Source organism: Ochotona curzoniae, unplaced genomic scaffold (assembly GCF_017591425.1).
Source record: "Ochotona curzoniae isolate NIBS_2020 unplaced genomic scaffold, NIBS_Ocur_1.0 contig_520, whole genome shotgun sequence".
Taxonomy (NCBI): Eukaryota; Metazoa; Chordata; class Mammalia; order Lagomorpha; family Ochotonidae; genus Ochotona; species Ochotona curzoniae.
The window spans coordinates 1,396,143-1,414,751 of NW_024466457.1; the positions used below are offsets into that span (position 1 = coordinate 1,396,143).

Sequence of the window (18,609 nt, forward strand, 5' to 3'; positions counted from 1 at the left end):
TATAAGCAATATTTCCTCAATATTTATATATAGTATTATAAATATAAAAACATAATATTATATACTTAAAAGGCCTACTTTTCATTAAGTCATACTTATAATTACTAGAGTGGGAAATTTTTCCACAGGCACTAAAACTTATTTTTATTATTATCATCTTATGATACAGTTCCATCGGCCCTGGAATTTCCCTTACCCCCTCCTCATTAAAAAAATTTTTTTTACAATAGTCAACTTTTTTTTTTAACTAAAAGTAATACATGCTAAAAGTCATTCAAAAAAATAATACTTTTAAATACTACTTTATATATCTTGTTCCTTATGTTGTTGAATACTTTATACATTTTTTAAAGTTTTTTTTAATTTTATTTTTGATGTTTACATAGTTGATCATGGTGGGAAGGGCCAAGGATCAGGGGAAAGTGGACAAGACCATTGTTTAAACATTTTCTTTTTCTTCCTCTTGTATCTGGGGAAAATTTTTTTTAGAAAGGTTTATTTGTTGACCGCTTGCAGTAGCCTAGTGGCTAAAATCCTCACCTTGCACCCACTAGGATCCCATATGGGTGCCAGTGCATATCCTGGCTGTTCTACTTCCCATTCAGCTCTCTGCCTGTGACTTGGGAAAGTAGTCAAGGTCAGTCCAAGGTCTTGGGACTCTGCACCCACGTGGGAGACCCCGAGGAAGCTCCTGGCTATGGATCGGCTGAGCTCTAGTGTTGCAGCCACTTGGGGAGCAAATCAGCGGATGGAAGATCCTTCTCTATCTTTCCTTCTCTCTGTAAATCTGCCTTTCTAATAAAAATAAATAAATCTCTAAAAAAAGAGAGAGAGATTTATCTATATATCTGAAAGAATTACAGAAAAAGAAAGAACAATATGTTCTATCCCTAAATGGCTGAAATTGCCAGGGCTGGGTCAGGCTGAAGGCAGGAGGCTGGAATTCTATCCAGGTCTCCCACATGGGTGGCAGGGGCCAAGCACTGGGTCGTCTTCTGCTGCTTTCACAGAAGCATTCACAGGGAGCTGGGTCGGAAGAGGAGCATCCAGGACTCAAGCTGGCTCTCATATAGGCTACTGGCATCAGACTGAGGCTTAACCCACTGTGCCACGATATCGGACTCTAATAGTGTCTACATGACATTGATATAAACAAAGAAATATCCCCTGGCTGAGAATTATTTGTAATCCAAACTAGATACTAATAGAAATAAACAAAGTATTCAGAAATAGACTGGAATCTTTTGATTAAAAATTTTAGAATAGTTGATTCGTCTTTCTTTTTTTTTTTAAGATTTATTTATTTTTATTGGAAAGTCAGATATACAGAGCAGAGGAGAGACAGAGAGGAAGGTGTTCTATCTGTTGATTCACTCCCCAAGTGGCCACAACGGCCAGAGCTAAGCAGAGCCAGGAGCCTCTTCCAAGTCTCCCACACAGGTGCAGGGTCCCAAAGCTTTGGGCTGTCCTTAACTGCTTTTCTAGGTCACAGGCAGGGAGCTGGATGGGAAGCAGGGCTGCCAGGATTGGAACCGGCACCCATATGGGATCCTGGCGCATTCAAGGCGAGAACTTTAGTCACTAGGCGAACACGCCAGGGCCCTAGCTTTTTGTATTTTCTAAAAAGAACTTCATGGAAAGAACATTTTTTTTTAAGATTTATTTATTTTTATTGGAAAGGTGGATATATAGAGAGGAGACAGAGAAAGAGCCTCCATCCGATGGTTCACTCCCCAAATGGCCTCCACAGCCAGAGCTGAGCCAATCCGAAGCCAGAAGCCAGGAGCTCCCACACGGGTGCAGGGTCCCAAGGCTTTGGGCTGTCCTCAACTGCTTCCCCAAACCACAAGCAGGGAGCTGGATGAGAAGCAGACTGCCACCAGTATTAGAACCGGCGGCCATATGTGATCCCCGGCGTGCAAGGAGAGGACCTTAACCACTACACCATTGCACCGGGCCTAATAACATTGTTTTTAAAAAGGATTTATGATATATATGTTTTTTATTTGAAAGGAAGATTTACAGAGAGAAAACAAAACAAAAAGATCTTCCATCAGCTGGTTCACTCCCCAAATGGGTGCAGGGCCAGAACTGAGTCAACCCAAAGCTAGGAGCCTGGAGCTTCTTCTGGTCTCCCATGCAGGGGCAAGGACCTGAGGACTTGGGCCATCTTCCTCTGCATTCCCAGGCCACAGGCAGGGAGCTGGACTGGAATTTGAGCAGCCAGGACGCAAATTGGCACCCACATGGGATGCCGGTGCTTGCAGGAGGACAATTATTGAGGCACTGCTCCGGCCCCATCATTATCTTATACTTTTAAATCATCAGACATCTGGCTCAGAGGTTTATCCATACAGCACACACTTCATGAACCAGTCGTCCACAAGATTTATATATATGTAAATCTTGCTAAATACATATATGTTTTATTTAGTGGGCTTAAATTCTTGAGTATGCTTAGATTTGTATTTACAGGAAGCATTCAGAAATAAAGTCTAAAAAGGATAGGACTAACAAGAAATAAAAAGATACCTGATGTTATTTAATCATCAGGAAACTGCAAATCAAAACTAATGTAGTGCAGTGCTAGTTCACTTCCTAGGGATGGCTGTTGTCACCATGTCAGGTAGTAACAAGTGTTGGCGGGGATATGGAGGAACTGGAACCCCAGGTACCCTGCTGGTTGAGGATATAAAAGCTGTGAAACCTTTGGAAATCACTCCAGCAGTGCCTGATTGGTTATGCATTTTCAGAATTGATGGATCAATCTAGACAGTAAATTAGTGGTTGCCTAGAATTGGGATGGAGAGAATGGAAGGAAACTGCTAATAGGTGTGGGGTGGTGAAAATATCCCAAAATTGAGTGTGTTTTGGTTGCACACTTCCATGAATATATTAAAACTACTGAATTGTGCACCTTAAAGGGTGAGCTGTGTGCTGGGCAAACTATATCTCAATAAAGTGGTTACATTAAAAAAAAAAAGTGTGTTTTAGAAGCTCCTGAAATGAGGGTGGGAAAATGACAGGGAGGGTTAGAGAGAAAGGGGTGAGCGACCGAAGCCCAAGGCCCAGCTTGGGGGGAACCCTCGAAACAGAACGTGGGTCACTAATCAGGGAGATGGGATGAACTGTAAGGACTGCAGAGGAGGGATGTGACAACATGTAAGAGTGAGCAACCTGGTGGCTGTAGTGGTTGAAAAGAACAGATTCTCTTAAGAGCAAAGCATCCTGTCATGGGTCAGACTTCATGACCGTGACCTAGACCATTGGATGACCTGCTGTGGAAGGGAGTCAGTGGTAGGAGAAGCTACTGTCTATAACAGTTGTTGGTAGCATGTACTTAAATAAATAAAAGCATATTTTGTCTATGGCACCTTGCTTTGTAAGGATAGTTTAAAACCGCTCTAGAAAAATAGGGAAAAATCAGGCTGATCCAGTATCAAGAATATCTGTCACTGGCAAGTGGAAGCTTTTGCTTCACCCAAGCATGGTCAAGTAGGACTGTCAGCTGCTTGCAGGGTGTGTGGAGCTGAATGTTGTAAAGATGCTCAACAATTATGGAATGCTATTATCTCCTGCAAGAAAACAGAAGAGTTTGGGGCAGTTTTCTTTCAAAAGAATCATACAGGTATCTGTCACAGCAGTGCCTGCAGTCCAGGGATTTTTAATTTTGCATTTGTTGTGATTTCAGCTTTCACACAGCAGAATGTATGTGCACGTGTGCACATGCTCAAAGAAGAGAATCGCTGCAGGGCCGCGATGTTGTTAGGTATCAAGACATTCGCTGCTCCTCCCACCCCTCCCCCACCCCTTCTTGTAAATTGGCTTTATTAGAACTGGCTCACAAACCCTCCTTTTTTTCCTTTGTGATTGCCTAGGTCTTGGATTTTCAGTGTAGAACTAAAAATTCAAGTCAGAGTCCAGTTACTAGGATAATTTCTTTGAATTTTAAATTTTTCTAAGTAAATGCATAGATTTTTAATGAACTCGATATTCAGTAGCTTTGCTTTAAATGTAGCTGGAGAGTTAATTTCATGATTGATTTATTAGCCCTTTGAAAGTATAAAAAGTGGTATCTGTAGTTCACGAAGACTAAAAAAACATCATCACATTTTGTTTAGCATCTTTTTAAAACCAATTAAAAGCTTTTCTAAAATGGATTCAGCAGGAGAAAATAAAACATGTTCCCTAGGTCTTTATTCTGATCAAGTTTCCCTGTGTTGTGCAGGAGAAGAGATGGAGGGGGGATAGAAAAATTGAAAAGGGCTGTCCCAGCAGGGAGCCACGCCGGAGAAAAGGGCTTCTCTGAGAACTCGGCAGCGGCGGCGCAGAAGGCTCCCAGCCTGCTTCATCTACATGCAGAGTCACACAGGGCATGGGGTGCTCTCCGTCACACGGAGGCTTCACATGTGCCTCCCCGCTGCTGCCTGTGAAAAGCTAACAATTGGCTTGGAGGGGAAAAGACCACTGCGGTTCACCCTCCCTGGGCTGGACGTACAATTTGTCCAGTGTTAGGAAATGTCCAGCTTAGCGGTGAGAGGCTTGAAGACACCCCTCCTTCCAGAGAGATTCCTAAAGCCGCCTCTTTTACTTGATGACACTGGGGGCTCTTTTCAACGTTTGCAGATTTATGGAAGTCGAGGGGGATGTTCTTTTCGCCATCAGGGGGATGAAAGCCACGATCTTAATGTCAAGGCAGAAGCTGTAGCAAAGTGAGCAGGCCAGGTGAACCACCGGGGCCTCGGCTGTTCCCTCACACATCTCTTCTGCTACCTTCTTCTTCCTCTTTTTTTTTTCCCCCCTTTTTTCTTGGGAGACAAAATGTCTGAAAAAGGAAGTCCTCAGCTGTAGGAAGATGTGACTTTCCAGTTCCAAGCCTGTTCAGCCCTGGGTTCCTTGACACTCTGTTTGTTCCCATCAGAAGACCTCATCTTTATTTAAGTGAACAGCCTTGTGATCTGTGGAGGAATCAGTCCTTTTTCAGAATGTCCCATGCTTTTTAGGACCTGGCACATAGAAAAGCAAAATACCTGATGGTAAACTTGAGTAAGTGGATGAGGCCCCTCACAGCTGAGCTAAACCCAGGAGTTGATATCTCAGTCCGTATGTGTGTTCAGCATGCCAGGGAAGACTTTAGAAACGGTCAACTTTTACAAAAGAAGAATACTACTCCAAATTTGTGGTGGTATTACTGAAGTAGGACTCAGACCTAAATAGCTGCTAGAATTTTGACTCAACTATGAGGTTTTTGAAAATTAAAATAATATAATGGAACATGCATCCCTGCTTTCAGACGAAAGATAGATTCCCAGTGAAACTATTGGACATGTGTAGACAATGGCATGCTGGACTGCCTGACATTGTCTGTACCAAAAATGTCGGGGTACACTTAAATAAGAGACTGATAGAATTATGATTCCTTATGAAGGACCACACTAATGTAGCAAAATGGGGAAAATCTATTTGGGAGGGAATCCCAGCCTATACAAAATTGTACCACATAATTCAGAATTCAAAATAAAAATAGATTTAAAAAAGAAAGAAAGAAAAATAAAATGATAGCCTGCCCACTGGTCTTGCAGCTAAGCATTAAAAGGAAATTGGGTCTATAGCTGGAAGGGCATGATACGGTGTGAACCACCAAGAAACTGTCCGAATACTCATGCAGACGTGTTCATTGTATCACCTGTGCCAAGACGAGATCGCTTTTTGTGTAAGCCTTACATGGTGTCTCAGTACAGTCTTCAGATATGTCATCAGGACGTCTTGGTAGTGTTAGGCAACTCCTCAGTTTGGGTTGCTTTAGTGAAATGAGCAGATAATGGAACAACCTCCAAATGGTACAGGCCTAGACATGAGTATCTCTCCCCCTATCTGCTCACAATTAACACTGCCTAATGACTCCAGTGTGACTCAATAAGATATATACTCATTTCAGAAAAGAGCTATAGTCGTTGTGCCAGACACACTCATTGTAGCCACTGAAGCCGTGACTCCGTATCAGACTTCATTTTTCACAAATAAACAAACAAAACAAGCTATGTGATTGGCAGTTTAGGGGCCTAGTTTTCCCATTTTTAAGTCAGTGACATTAAATGGCTTTTAGGTGTCGCAGATGTTCTTGGAAAGTTTCGTATACATTGAGTATGTGTGCATACATAATATATATGTGGGTTAATGTAAGATACATCAAACACAGTGAAAGAAAGTTACGAATCCTTCAGAAACACAGCACTACAAGTTTCTGCTGAGTAAAACCAGGTCATCCAAATAGAGTTTGATCTTTCTTATTCATTTGGACTTGAGAAAGAGCGCATCTATTATAGGTATAAATACCAAAATGAATTGGAAGGCAGAGTACTATTTTCAGATAACTCAGAATTAATATGTACATTTTAATCATCAGAGAAATGTTAAAACATTTTCTTACAGCCAGAATGTCTTCTTTCAGCACCAATGCATTAACGACACTGCTGTAAAAAGTTGTTAAACTCTTATCATCCACAGTGCTGTCAACTGGTGGTGCTGCCCTCCCCTCGTAACCTGGGACAGAAAGCCAAGCTTGAGTCTTAGCTCAGATAGTTTCAGACTTTGTAGCTGTAAAGCAGTCCCTTTAATTTCTTTGCATTTATTTCTTCATCTGTAAAATGGAGGTGATTCCTCCTGCCTTAACTATCCCATTATGGGTCAGATAATGTGTGGTGGAGATCTTTGCAAGCCCTTGGACCACGCAGGTATTAAGGAAGCAGGCAGTGCCTGTAGCTAGCCTGTGGCACCTGTTTGGCTTGTAACATGGGAAAACGGAAGCATTTAACTGTGGTATACAGGAAGTTCCATAGAAAGTGTGTTCCAGATTCCAGCTTGGTATTCCCGAGCTCTGTGACAGAACTGGAGAAAAGAGCAGGGACACCTTCCTCCCCATCTCTCCTTTACTGAAACAGACATTTACCAAATCCTAAGACAAAGGCTCTGCTGGAGGGGCTGGGAGGTTATTGTAAAGAAACTGACCGGCATTCCAGCGCTCAGGAGGGACAGGCACAGAGTGAGGCCTGGCGTGTGGCCATGGCGAGAGCTCCCAGGAGCCTCTACAAACTAGCCCGCCTACTTCCTTTCCTTGTGGCCACCTGTCGCCTAACACCAAAGCTTCCCCTTGGCTCCTGGTATAAGGGTGTCATTTCACAATTTCTGTCCCTGAAGCAAGTGTCCTTGGGGCTTATTCTGTGTGTGTAGAAGCCTTGCTAGGACTTTTGTGGGCCCCTTTCTCCATGAGAACTTATTTAAAGTTGCATTTTCTGTTGGTATAAAGATGACTGTGTTACTATATATGTTGAAGAATCTAGAAGTTAATCTGTCACAGTTTACAGTATATTGAAACATTGCATTCAACCCAAAGTTCTCTTTTTTTAAGAGAAATGAGAATATTTTTTGAGCTTCTTAAAGCTCCTTAGATCCTGACCACTGTGCCTGCCTTTATTAGTAAAGCTCCTTTTTAAAAAAAGATGTATTTTATTTATTTAAAAGGCATAATTATGTTTTTTTTTAAAGATTTATTTTTATTATTTTTTTATTGGAAAGGCGGATATACAGAGAGGAGAGACAGAGAGGAAGATCTTCCATCCGATGATTCACTCCCCAAGTGAGCGCAACGGGCCGATACTATGCTGATCCGAAGCCAGGAGCCTCTTCTGGGTCTCCCACGCGGGTGCAGGTTCCCAAAGCCTTGGGCCGTCCTCAACTGCTTTCCCAGGCCACAGGCAGGGAGCTGGAAGGGAAGCGGGGCTGCCGGGATTAGAACCGGTGCCCATATGGGATCCCGGGCGTGCAAGGCGAGGACCTTTAACCACTTGCGCCACCGCGCCGGGCCCTAAAAGGCATAATTATGAAGAGAGAGAGTTAGAGAGAGGTGTTCCCTCCACTGGTTCACTCCCCAAATGACTTAGAGTTGCTGTGGCCAGGCCAAGCCAAAGCCAAGAGCTAAGAGCTTCTTTCTGGTCTCCCACGTGGGTGCAAGAGCCCAAGCATGCTGGCCATCCTCCACTACTTTCCCAAGCACGTCAGCAGGGAGCCAGATCAGAAGCAGAACAGCTAAGACTCAGATAGCACCCAGAAGGGATGCCAGTGCTGCAGCTGGTAGCTTAGCTTACTGTACCTCAACACCAGCCCCTAGCAGAGTTTCTTGAACCTCACATTGCTTTGTTTTATCAATTCTGGAAATTAGAGAATTTGGGCTTCCTTCTTGTCTCTTGATTATGGAAAATATTTTTTGCAAACTGCCCTCTGGATACATTAGACAGTGTTACTGGACATTTAGAATCCATGTTCTGAAAGACTGATGCCCAGAGGAGGAAAACGGGCTATGTGAGATGGAATGAGGATGAAGTGTGGAGCGCAGACAAGTTTTGAACTATGGTTGTAAACACAAGAAGTGGTTTTGCCAACTGGCAGGAACTCTGGGAAACTTTGTAATAGTTATTTTTTTTTTTTCTCATGAGAAAGCATCCGCCAACACAACCCTTCGTTTCAGCATTGAGAATGCCAGGGCAGGATCAGTGCGACTTTATTTTCTTCATTTACTTAATCTTTTCTCCTCAAAGCCCAAAGGTTGTGTTTTCGTAAGTGATCTCTCTCCCTACTTCACAATTGGGAGATCAGCCCCTGCTAATCTAAGTGGAAAATTCCAGAGCAGTGAAACAGAGTGAGCCTATCTGTGAAGACTGAGCTCCAGTTTCAGCACAGACCACTTCCCCCCCAAGCCAGTGTCATGTCTCCAGCCCTGGGCCTGGGCAGAGCAGGCCGGCTCTCAGAGCACCTCACATGTAAAGCCTAAACAGTGTACAGTCAACAGGGCCTGGGGTGAGTGAGCTGGGCTTAAGATTCTTTGCCATATCCAGCCTGCATCATGACTCCCCTCCTCTCTGTCCCCCGCCCTGCTGGCAACACCACAGGAACGACTACACAGAAGTAGACTAAGAATTTGCTTCAGGGGAAAATCTAATGGAGAATTTAAGTGTAGTTGTCTGCCTAGTTGTAGCATGATTTATTTGAAACATCCTTCCTTTGGTATTCAACATAGACATTTAACTGCAAAAGAAAGAAAAAAGTTACAGAACGTTGGAGCAACAGAGATCAGAAATACAGGTAGGGCCTGGGAAGAGCCCTGTTCCTCTCCCAGTTGTTTTGTTTTTTTTTTTTTAAGATTTATTTTTATTTTTTTTTTTATTGGAAAAGCAGATATACAGAGAGGAAGATCTTCCGTCCGATGATTCACTCCCCAAGTGAGCGCAACGGGCCGATACTATGCCAGTCCAAAGCCAGGAGCCTCTTCCGGGTCTCCCACGCGGGTGCAGGGTCCCAAAGCTTTGGGCCGTCCTCGACTGCTTTCCCAGGCCACAGGCAGGGAGCTGGAAGGGAAGCGGAGCTGCCGGAATTAGAACCGGCGACCATATGGGATCCCGGGCGTGCAAGGCGAGGACCTTAACCACTTGCGCCACCGCGCCGGGCCCATCTCCCAGCTGTTTTTAGTGGTAGCCAGACTTCCCTTGGTTTGGGGAAACCTAGAGATGTATAAGATGCTTAATATTAATGGCTTCTAATGAGCCTTAGATTTCTTCTCTAATTAATTGATTAGAAGAACACGATGTGGCAGCCTTTGAGATCTACTTATCTCTTGAGTGAAGTGAAGCCTACATGCCACACTTCATTCATTAAACATTGTTGCTGCCTGTCATGGTGTTCAGCAGGTGGGACTCAAAGATGCAGATCCTCCAAGTAGCGGGAAGTGGTTGTCCTATTGAAGACACTCTTCCAGGGTCCCAAGGGAGAGTGTAACTAAGAAGGAATCATCTGGCGCCTTGAAGCCCACCCGGCGCTCCTCATTCTCTCCTGCAGCATGCACGGGGTAGAAGGCATTGTGCTGGTCCCAGATGCACCAGTGAAACTGGACCCAAGACCCAGTCCTCAGGAAGGAGGATCAGTGAGAAATGCAATCAGTACAGGGACCCAGTAAAGTGGGTCAGGTAGTCAAAGTGAGTCCCACCTTCCGGGGGCGAGAGCAGGAGGAGCGAAGAAGGAGATGGGGAAGTTTTAACTGGAGCTCCAGGGAGTAGACCTGCGGAAAAGCTGGAATTCAAGCAAATCTTGGCTTTAAAGGGAAAGCATTCCAGACAAAGGGACTGTCCTGGGTCCATTTCTGTGTTAGACACAATGGGTCTGAATCATGGAAATTGTGTTGCAGGGGCCAGCAATGTGGTGCAGCAGGTTAAACCACTGCTTGCCATGCCCAGCAGCTCCACTTCCAGTCTGTTTCCTGCTGCTGCACTTTGGAAGGCAATGGCAGATGGCCCAGATCTTAGGCCCCTGCCACCCACATAGACTTAGATGGAATTCCTGAGTCCTAGCTTCAGCCTGGCCCAGATCTGGCTGTTGTAGTCACTTGGGGAGGGAACAGTGGTTGGAAAGCTCTCTTTCTCTCTCACTCACTTTCATTCTCACTCTACCTTTTGAATAAATCTTTATTTAAAAGTTTATTTTGCAAACTTGCCTCCCTAAAAGTGAGAAATACTACTGAGCACATTGAATCCACGTGCAAAAGGTTGAGGCCTTAAGAAAGTGGGTTTTTCCAGGATTCAATGAGAGCGGTACCCCGCAAGGTGCAGCTCCACCCACAGGAGCCAACAGGCTGGAAACATGGGTCAGGCTTGCGCAGGAATGCCGCGGAGCGCTGGGCTGAGGTGGCAGTTAGCCGAGGTCTCTGTCAAACACAATGAGAACAAAATCAGGGCTTCCCAGCTCAGGAGCGCGGCCAGAATCCTTGGTGGCCCAGAACCCTTCCTGCTCAGCTCGGTCCCCTTTCTTGGAAACTTCTGGCCTCCCACCCCACCAGAGGCCCCTCGCTGTCCCTGCACGGAGGTGGCTCTTTCCCAGAGGGTTCCTGACCTGCAACCTCAGGCTTCTGCTGGTACTGAACACCTGATTGACCTGAGGATTGGTGCTCTCCCCTGCCCTAGTACAGAGTAGCCTGCCCTGTGCTGCGTGCTGCAGCCCTCTGCAGCAGCGGGGAGGAGTCCCAGACATCCTGCCGCTCACCGCCAGACTGACCTTGTGGATTCCTGAGGCCCAAAGAAATTCCCAGGTTCCTCTCCCAGCCTTCTATTCCAGCTCTTAGTCTGCCTTGTGACAATGACGGCAAAGACCCAGGTGTCAGCTTCCCTTCCTTCTGGCTGACCTCACAAGTAGAAGAACTTTCAGTCCTGCTTTAGGGCCCAGGGGAGGTAGTTGATGAGAAGTGAAATAATCTGCCCAGGCCACATGGCCCTGAATGATGGAACCTGTACCTGGTCAGGGTGCCCCCGGGAGGCCTTGCTGCCCATCCAGGCACTGCATCTCCCTGTTGCTTTCTGCAAGCACTAGGCTTGCATTAAAAAGAACATTGTAAGGGCTGGCACCATGGCTTAACAGGCTCATTCTCCATCTGCAGCACCCAGCATCCCATGTGGGTGCCAGTTTAAGCCCCCGCAGCTCCACTTCAAATCCAGCTAACTCCCTGCTTACGGCCTTGGAAAAGCAAGACATCATACCTGTAAAATACTGGTTAAGAGATACAGGGTGTTTCTTAGGAATACTTTTTTTTTAAAGATTGATTTGTTTATTTGAAAGAGTTACAGAAAAGTGGGGAGATAGAAATCTATCCACTGGTTCACTTTTCAGGTGGCCACAAGAACCCGGAACCAGAAACTCCTACTGGGGTCTTCCTAGTGAATGGCAAGGGCCCAAGCACTTAGGCCATCTGCCTTTGGTTTTCCCAGACCACTACAAAGAGCTAGATTGAAAATGAAGCAGCTGGGACACTAACCAGTGCTCATACAGGATGCATCACAGGCAGCAGCCCTACTCACTACACCACACACTGGCTCCAGAATGCTCACTGTGGCAGCTCACCTGGATTGGCGCAGCATGTTTCTGAGAAGCCGCTGGATAGGACCAGCTCTGTAAGAAGCTGCCAGGGTCAGTCCCCCCGTCCTCCCCGGAAAGCCTTCATTTCACGCAGGCTGCATCAGTTGACATCCCATCTGTCTTCCGTTTCATTTCTTGCTAATGTGTGATTGGGAAGGCATTGGATGATGGCTCAAGTACTTGGCCCCCCTGCCCACCCATGGCAGAGACCCAGCTGGGCTCTGGGCTGCTGCTGTAGCTGGCCCAGCCCTAGCTGCTGCAGGCATCTGAGGAGTGAACCATTGGACAGAAGATTCCTGTGTTCTTCTGCTGTTCCGCCTGTCATATTAAAAGAGAGAGAGATTTCGTATTGCTTTTTATTTTCAATCTCCCTGGGTTGAGTTTTCCTGTCTGGCTGCCCTCTCACCATCTCTTCAGGAAGTCTTGATTTTCAGCCCATGGTGCTCAGAGTGTGGTATTCCTAGCACCCACTGGGACTTAGTAGCGTTTGTAGGCTGGCCTTTCTCCTCAGGGCCTGTGGTGCCTCCTCTTTCTCAGTATTGCTACCATCTCACAAGAATCTTCCCAGGTAACCCGCTTCAGGAAGACTGTCCTTGGTCACAGGACTGTCTGATAGAGGTCACTGAGTATTTCTTTGCTTTTTCTGGCTAATTGTAATCATTTGGGCGGCACAACCCAGATCTCATCATTCCATTGGCTAATGCTTGTTTTATATTTCACTTACTGAGTATGTAGATTCTTCATGTTCTAACATTTTTCACTCTCACTGGCAAAACCACAGATTCTAACAGAAAATAAAATTGAAGACCACCCCCCCACCCAAGTTGCACTTTCAAACTCACTAAACCTAAATTTCTTAATCCATTTCAGGATTTCCAATTGTTCACAGTTAATTCTTCTTATCAACGGTGTATTACGCTCACTCACCATTGAATGATGTGGGAAGAATGGCCTTTCTTTCCTGCATAACTGACTTTACTTTTGTTCATAGGTTGAAATCAGCCCTTCCATTTCACTGCAGTATTATATTGGTGGCATTTTTATGTCGGGGGAAAATAAGCCTTCTTCCACATGAACTTTTGTTACAAATCAGTTTATTAGGGCCAATCAATGGGCAAGACCTATGAAAGGATGTGGATTATCTGGTCAGCCCTTTGTGTGGCAAAAGGCTTAGATGCCGCTTAGTGCTCCAGGCATTCTTCAGCGTGTAAAGAAGTGGTTTTTTTGAAGGATCAACACCTGACTGAGCCCTGCCTTTTTCATGGTAATGTTTTCACCTGAGTTGCTTCTTATGGCGCTGAGAATTAGTTAACTAATACTTATTTAACCTTGGAACAATGTTTATCATAATCCGATTGGCAGATAGTCATTTTATTTAGGTCTTTTCTTTCTAGCATCAGGACTGGCGAAGTTCAGCAAGGAGCTACCGGAGCAGTTTTTCCCCGACTAGGTGATCATTTGCCTTGTGTTGGTCTTTGCTTCAAGAGGCATGTTGGGGCTCTGTGGACTGCACTTAGCCCCACACTCATCTCCTGGAATGAAGTCTGCTTGTGTTGGTTTTATTTGTATTTATTTATTTGAAAGAACATCAGAGAAAGAGCTTCCATATACCGGCTTTACTTTCCAAATATCCACAACAGCTGGAACTGGACCAGGCCAAAGCCAGGAGCCCAGAACTCCTTCGGAGTCTCCCACATACATGCCAAGGACCCAGCTACCTGAGTCATCATGTCTGCCCATTGGCTTGACGCTAGGTGGAAAGCAGAGTGGCTACTCTTGACAGGGATGAAGGCACCCCAGGGTACTTGTCAGCCTCTGCATAGAGTATCCATCCCCTCACCTGCTAATTTTATTCCTAAAACTGCATCCCCAGTTCGTGCTGCTGGCAGCTTTTCCCTTCAAATGTTAGCCAGCATGATTTATTGCATGAATACCTTCAGAGCTGGTTTTTCATGATAAAGCTTCCTTATGCGCATTATCACTAATTAATATACAAAATGACCCGGCATAATTTAATTATTTGGTAATGTTTTTCGGTATTTCTTAAAGATGATGCTTTACGAGTCAAGGCCTGAACTTGCCTGGGTCATGACCTCCTTCCAGTGTTTGCAGTCTTGTTAAACAAGAAGAAAAGCAAAACATAAATTAGCAGCTCCATTATAAGTTGCCCTGTGTTTCCCAATCTTTCAACACTTTGAAGAACACAGTCCCCGTTAACATAGGAGAGTTTCACTAGGAAAATGGTGGTGATTTGCAAAGTCCAGCTTTCTGGAAAGAGCGAGAAGCTTCTTTCAGGGGCAGCATTGTCCTCAAGAGAGGAGGACAAGATGAGGAAGGATGAATTATGGGCCATGTTGTATTAAAAATGCAAGGAAAAGGAGAAGTAACAGTTGCCCTTCACGATAATGAGGACGTTCTGGCACGTGTGGCCTTTGGCACTGATAAGCCTTCAGGGAGAACGTCCGAATTTTACCCATAGGAGTTAGTGTAAAAAACACGGAGCAAAGCATTAGTTTCCTTTTCTAGTAGAAGCGTGTATGTTATCCCAGCCTATTTGTCTTCCCCCTTTGGGCTTGGCTATGTGTGTCTGCTCCTGGCTTAGAGTAACCCTCCCCTTCGTTTTCGCCAGCCTTCATGGTTCCGTATAACTTACTCAGCAATTATCAGCTCCAGAGGAAGCAGCTTTCTTTGCTGCGTTTCTTGCCTCCACCCAACACCCTTAAGTGCAGCACCTCTACTTTACCGTGTTGTGTTGTGACGAGCTCTTGTCCCCCTCACTCTTTAATGTCATTCCATATTCATTTAGAAACTTGCTAAATATCTGTGGTATTTGTATTTAGTGGTTGATTTATTAAGTAATAATCACCCTTTGTCTGTCTGCTTCACAGTCAGGCTTCTGTCTCATGGTTTTTGCGCAGTTCCCTGCTATACCGGTGGCTGATCCTACGGTCTCCACCTTGTTGAATATGCCTGTTTGTAGTGGTGCCTTGTCCATCCTTGCTGTAGCAGGTGGGCAGAATTAATGCGTGAGCGTTATTGACAATAGTGGCATGATATTTGAAATTGTTTGGGCATCTGGTCTTTAATTTCTTAAGTTCTTTTCCTACTAGCTCCTGAATTTTAATCTGCTAAGTTTCTAAGATCCTTGAGTATGTTTAATGATTGTATTAGAGCCTTATCTAAGAACTGAGTGTATTTCTTAAATCTAATGACGTAAGTTTGAAACATTCCATTTTCCCAAGGAACCTTCTTAAAGAGTGTGTGTGTGTGTGTGTGTGTGTGTGTGTGTGTGTGTGTGTGTGTGTGTGTGTGTGTGTGTGTGTGTGTGTGTATGTTTCTTGAGGAGAGGCAGCAGCAGATTATTTGGGCCTAGGTCTGGTTTCCAATCTTGGCTCTTTGGTTTATTAGCTATTTGACCTTGAACAAATTACTTACATTTGTGAGACGTAATAGCCTCAGCAAACGGAAATGATGCAAGTTCCCAACTGCCCTGATGGTAACGAGTGTTAAACGAGAGACGGCTCTCAGGAGGGCAGCAGGGTTAAGTCACGAGCTCTGCAGTGAGTGGGGAGATTCCCAGGTCTCTGTGCCACCCACGTATCCTGACCCTTAAGGAACCTCGGCAGCTAAGGCTCACCAGCAGCCCAGTCATGAGGCCCTCGGATGCAGAGCTTCTGGTCGTTGGTCTCCTGCTGCAGTGTGAAGGTTCACCGAGCATCACCACGCTGAAGAAGAGCTCCAAGGGACCAAACGGGGGAGGGGGGACATTAAAAAAAATATATCTCACAGGAAGCAAAGCAGGGAACAAAACATCATTTCCTAAATAGACAATCCTCACAATTAGAAAAGGAGACATTCAGAAACCAGGATTGGGCGCTTAGGAATAAAAAAGCACGTTAGCATGAAGATTGGAAGTTAAAATTGCTTGTAACCTAAAAAGTGTAGGGAGAAAAAGAAAGAAACTAAGAGCAAAATTTAAAGACTGGCATCAGTCTTGGAGGACCAGGATCCAAGCAGTGGGGACCACCAGAGGACAGGGACACAGGGAAGATGAAGGGGAGGCGATCTCAAGACGCAATCCAAGATATTTCCTAGAACTAAACGATTGGAATTTCCAGTGTAGAAAGGACTCATCTGGTGCCAGCAATGTGAGTAAAGACGACCCGTCTCAAGGTGTGTAATTTTCAAATTACAGAACATAAGCATAACGATTCTTAAGAACTTATATTTAAAACAACAGGTTAGAAACAAAGGGTCAGAGATCAAATGGCATTGGTCTTCCAGCCAGCAACTCTGAAAATTAAAAGAGCAGTGCCTTCGGAATTGTTTGAGAACATTTCTTTTCCGACCTTACTCTATAGCTAGGCAAAGCCGTACGTTTGAAATAGAGGACACGAGACTAAGGGAAGAATCAAGGCATTTTCTTACCTGCACAGTCTTGAACTGTTACTGCCCATGCTGTCTTTCTCAGCAAGCCTTTGGGCATATTGACTGTGGGAAGGGAAGCAAGTGAAGAGGGAGGAAGGTGAGGATCCTGGAGGGCTGATAGGGAAGGGAGAAGCTTGCAGAGCTAAGACTCAGCAACAGGCCTGGGGAGTGGTCAGCCTCCATTGGCTGTGAAGACAGACACTCCAGGAGGGCAGTGTCTCCTAAAAACAGCAACACTTGAACTTCTCTAGTGAGTTCCACGCCTTGGAAGGAGATTGATGATTGTGTTTATTTAAAGAAGAGCTTATGCTAAGAGCCTGGTCAACTAAACAGAAAGGGAAAAGACAGTTCTTGGCTCCAGTCAAAACAAAAGCCTGGCCAGGAAGGGAGATGCAACAGCACTGTGGCTTAATTGTGAGTCATGTGTTTGTGATAAATACTGAATGCGAACTTAACTGTGTTGGGCCTATAGTGGAAGCAGCACAAAAGTAAGAGTAAATCCCCATCGTCCAGAGTGGGAAGTCGGTCAGTAACATGTAAAGACGAAAGCAGAAATCTAACCATTGTAGACGGACCTCGCAATGGGAAAAGAAGAAAAGTTAGGATAACGGAAGATGGTTGGTTCTGAAGAAAGGAAGTTAGGAATGGTGGCCATGAGCCTGGGGGTTAAAAAAGAAAATATGAAACAAAAATATAAAATGAGACAGTTATGCCTTTGACTTTGTTACATGTCGCATGTAATAAGCATAAGTCATCTGCTTGTTAAGCTTGGCCTTGCTAAGCTGGCCATACACTCTCTTCATTCACTTCATCCCCCCTAATTCGCTCCACCTTGTGCTGTGTTTGCGCTGAAGGAGTTACACACATACACCTGGGCCCGATCCGTCTGTGCATCTCCTCGGTTTACCAGGGCACTTGCTGCAGCAGTGGGGACAGGAGCTCGCCGAAGACAGCCTCTCTCTGAAGCAGTGTGTTGATGCCCCATTTTTAGGTTTTTATTAAGAAAATCCTGAGTTTTCTTCCTCTCTGACTCCATCATTTTTATTCCCATGATTGGAACAGCGGATTGTACACGTTTGGTTCAGCCTTGCTCTGGTTTCCTAACTAAGCTTACTGTGCATTTTAACATTTTCTGCTCCGATCAGGGCCGCAAGCTTCTGATCATCGGGACCACTAGCCGCAAAGATGTCCTGCAAGAAATGGAAATGCTCAACGCGTTCAGCACCACCATCCACGTGCCCAACATCGCCACAGGAGAGCAGCTGCTGGAAGCCCTGGAGGTGAGGCAGCCACGCTCCCAGTGTTCCCCAGCAGCACGGCAGCCATGCTCCTGCCGTTGGCTTTCTGAGTCAGCCTAGAAAGGGAGGTGCTGGGATATTACCTCCATTGGTTTCCAGGAATCGTATAAGGATGCTGAGTGTCGGTGACAGCGGATTAACTGCCCTGTCCTCCGTGCAGGCGGCGCACACGCTGCCGGCATGATGAAGGTGTCTGGATGATTTTCTCCAGGAACCTGGGATAATGGTGTCACCGCCTAGATGCATTCGTTTCCTGGGATTGGCTCCATCCACATTTAATAAATTGGAGCAATGATTAAAGTCTTAGAAATTTCAGAAATGGAACTCTGTTCATAAGTACATAATATGGAGATGTTTTCTTAAGCTTCATAAGGATGACAGTCTTGAATTGCTTAAAATTATGTTCATTAAACTGCTGGTGTGTCAGTATGCACAGATGACATGCGCTCTGTTGGACAGTCTCACCCAGTGAGGTGGTCAGCAGCGGGTAGTCCCCGGGACCTGCTGGTCCATGTGTGCTCCCAGCAAAACGAAAATTGTCTACATGATGAATGTTTGCAGGCTGCTTGTTTGAGCAGCTCTCAGGCTGGGGTGGGCAAGAGAATTCAGCTGAGTCTGTTTTGACAGATGCAGAGTGTTCATAGAAAGGAATGTTAGAAATTTTCACTTACATTTGTTATGGAATGGAGCTGTCTTGCCCCCAACAAATGCATCTCCAAGTCAGGAGGGCTGCAGGAAAACAGGGTGTCAGATCCAAGTTTTACTTTTGTAATTGCAACTGATGGCCTTGGAAGGGCCAGACTGGATTATAAAACAGGAGTGATTCCTATCAGCCTTACACAAGTAGTTCTCATAGCTGCTCTTTAGGGACAACTGTAAGAACTAAGTGACATTGCTGACGTATTTGCTGCAAGCATGCTCTTGTTTTTGT

The 18,609-nt window shown here is 45.1% G+C and overlaps 1 protein-coding gene across 2 annotated transcripts in view; it reads left to right on the forward strand.

Annotated features, from left to right (window-relative positions):
• Positions 1-18,609, forward strand: part of NSF (N-ethylmaleimide sensitive factor, vesicle fusing ATPase) — a 137,750-nt gene that overhangs the window by 114,427 nt on the left and 4,714 nt on the right. For both annotated transcript variants that reach the window (XM_040989297.1, XM_040989298.1), the window contains exon 18: positions 17,526-17,660. In XM_040989297.1, coding sequence (XP_040845231.1) covers positions 17,526-17,660 — 135 coding nt within the window. The remainder of the gene's footprint in view (positions 1-17,525; positions 17,661-18,609) is intronic.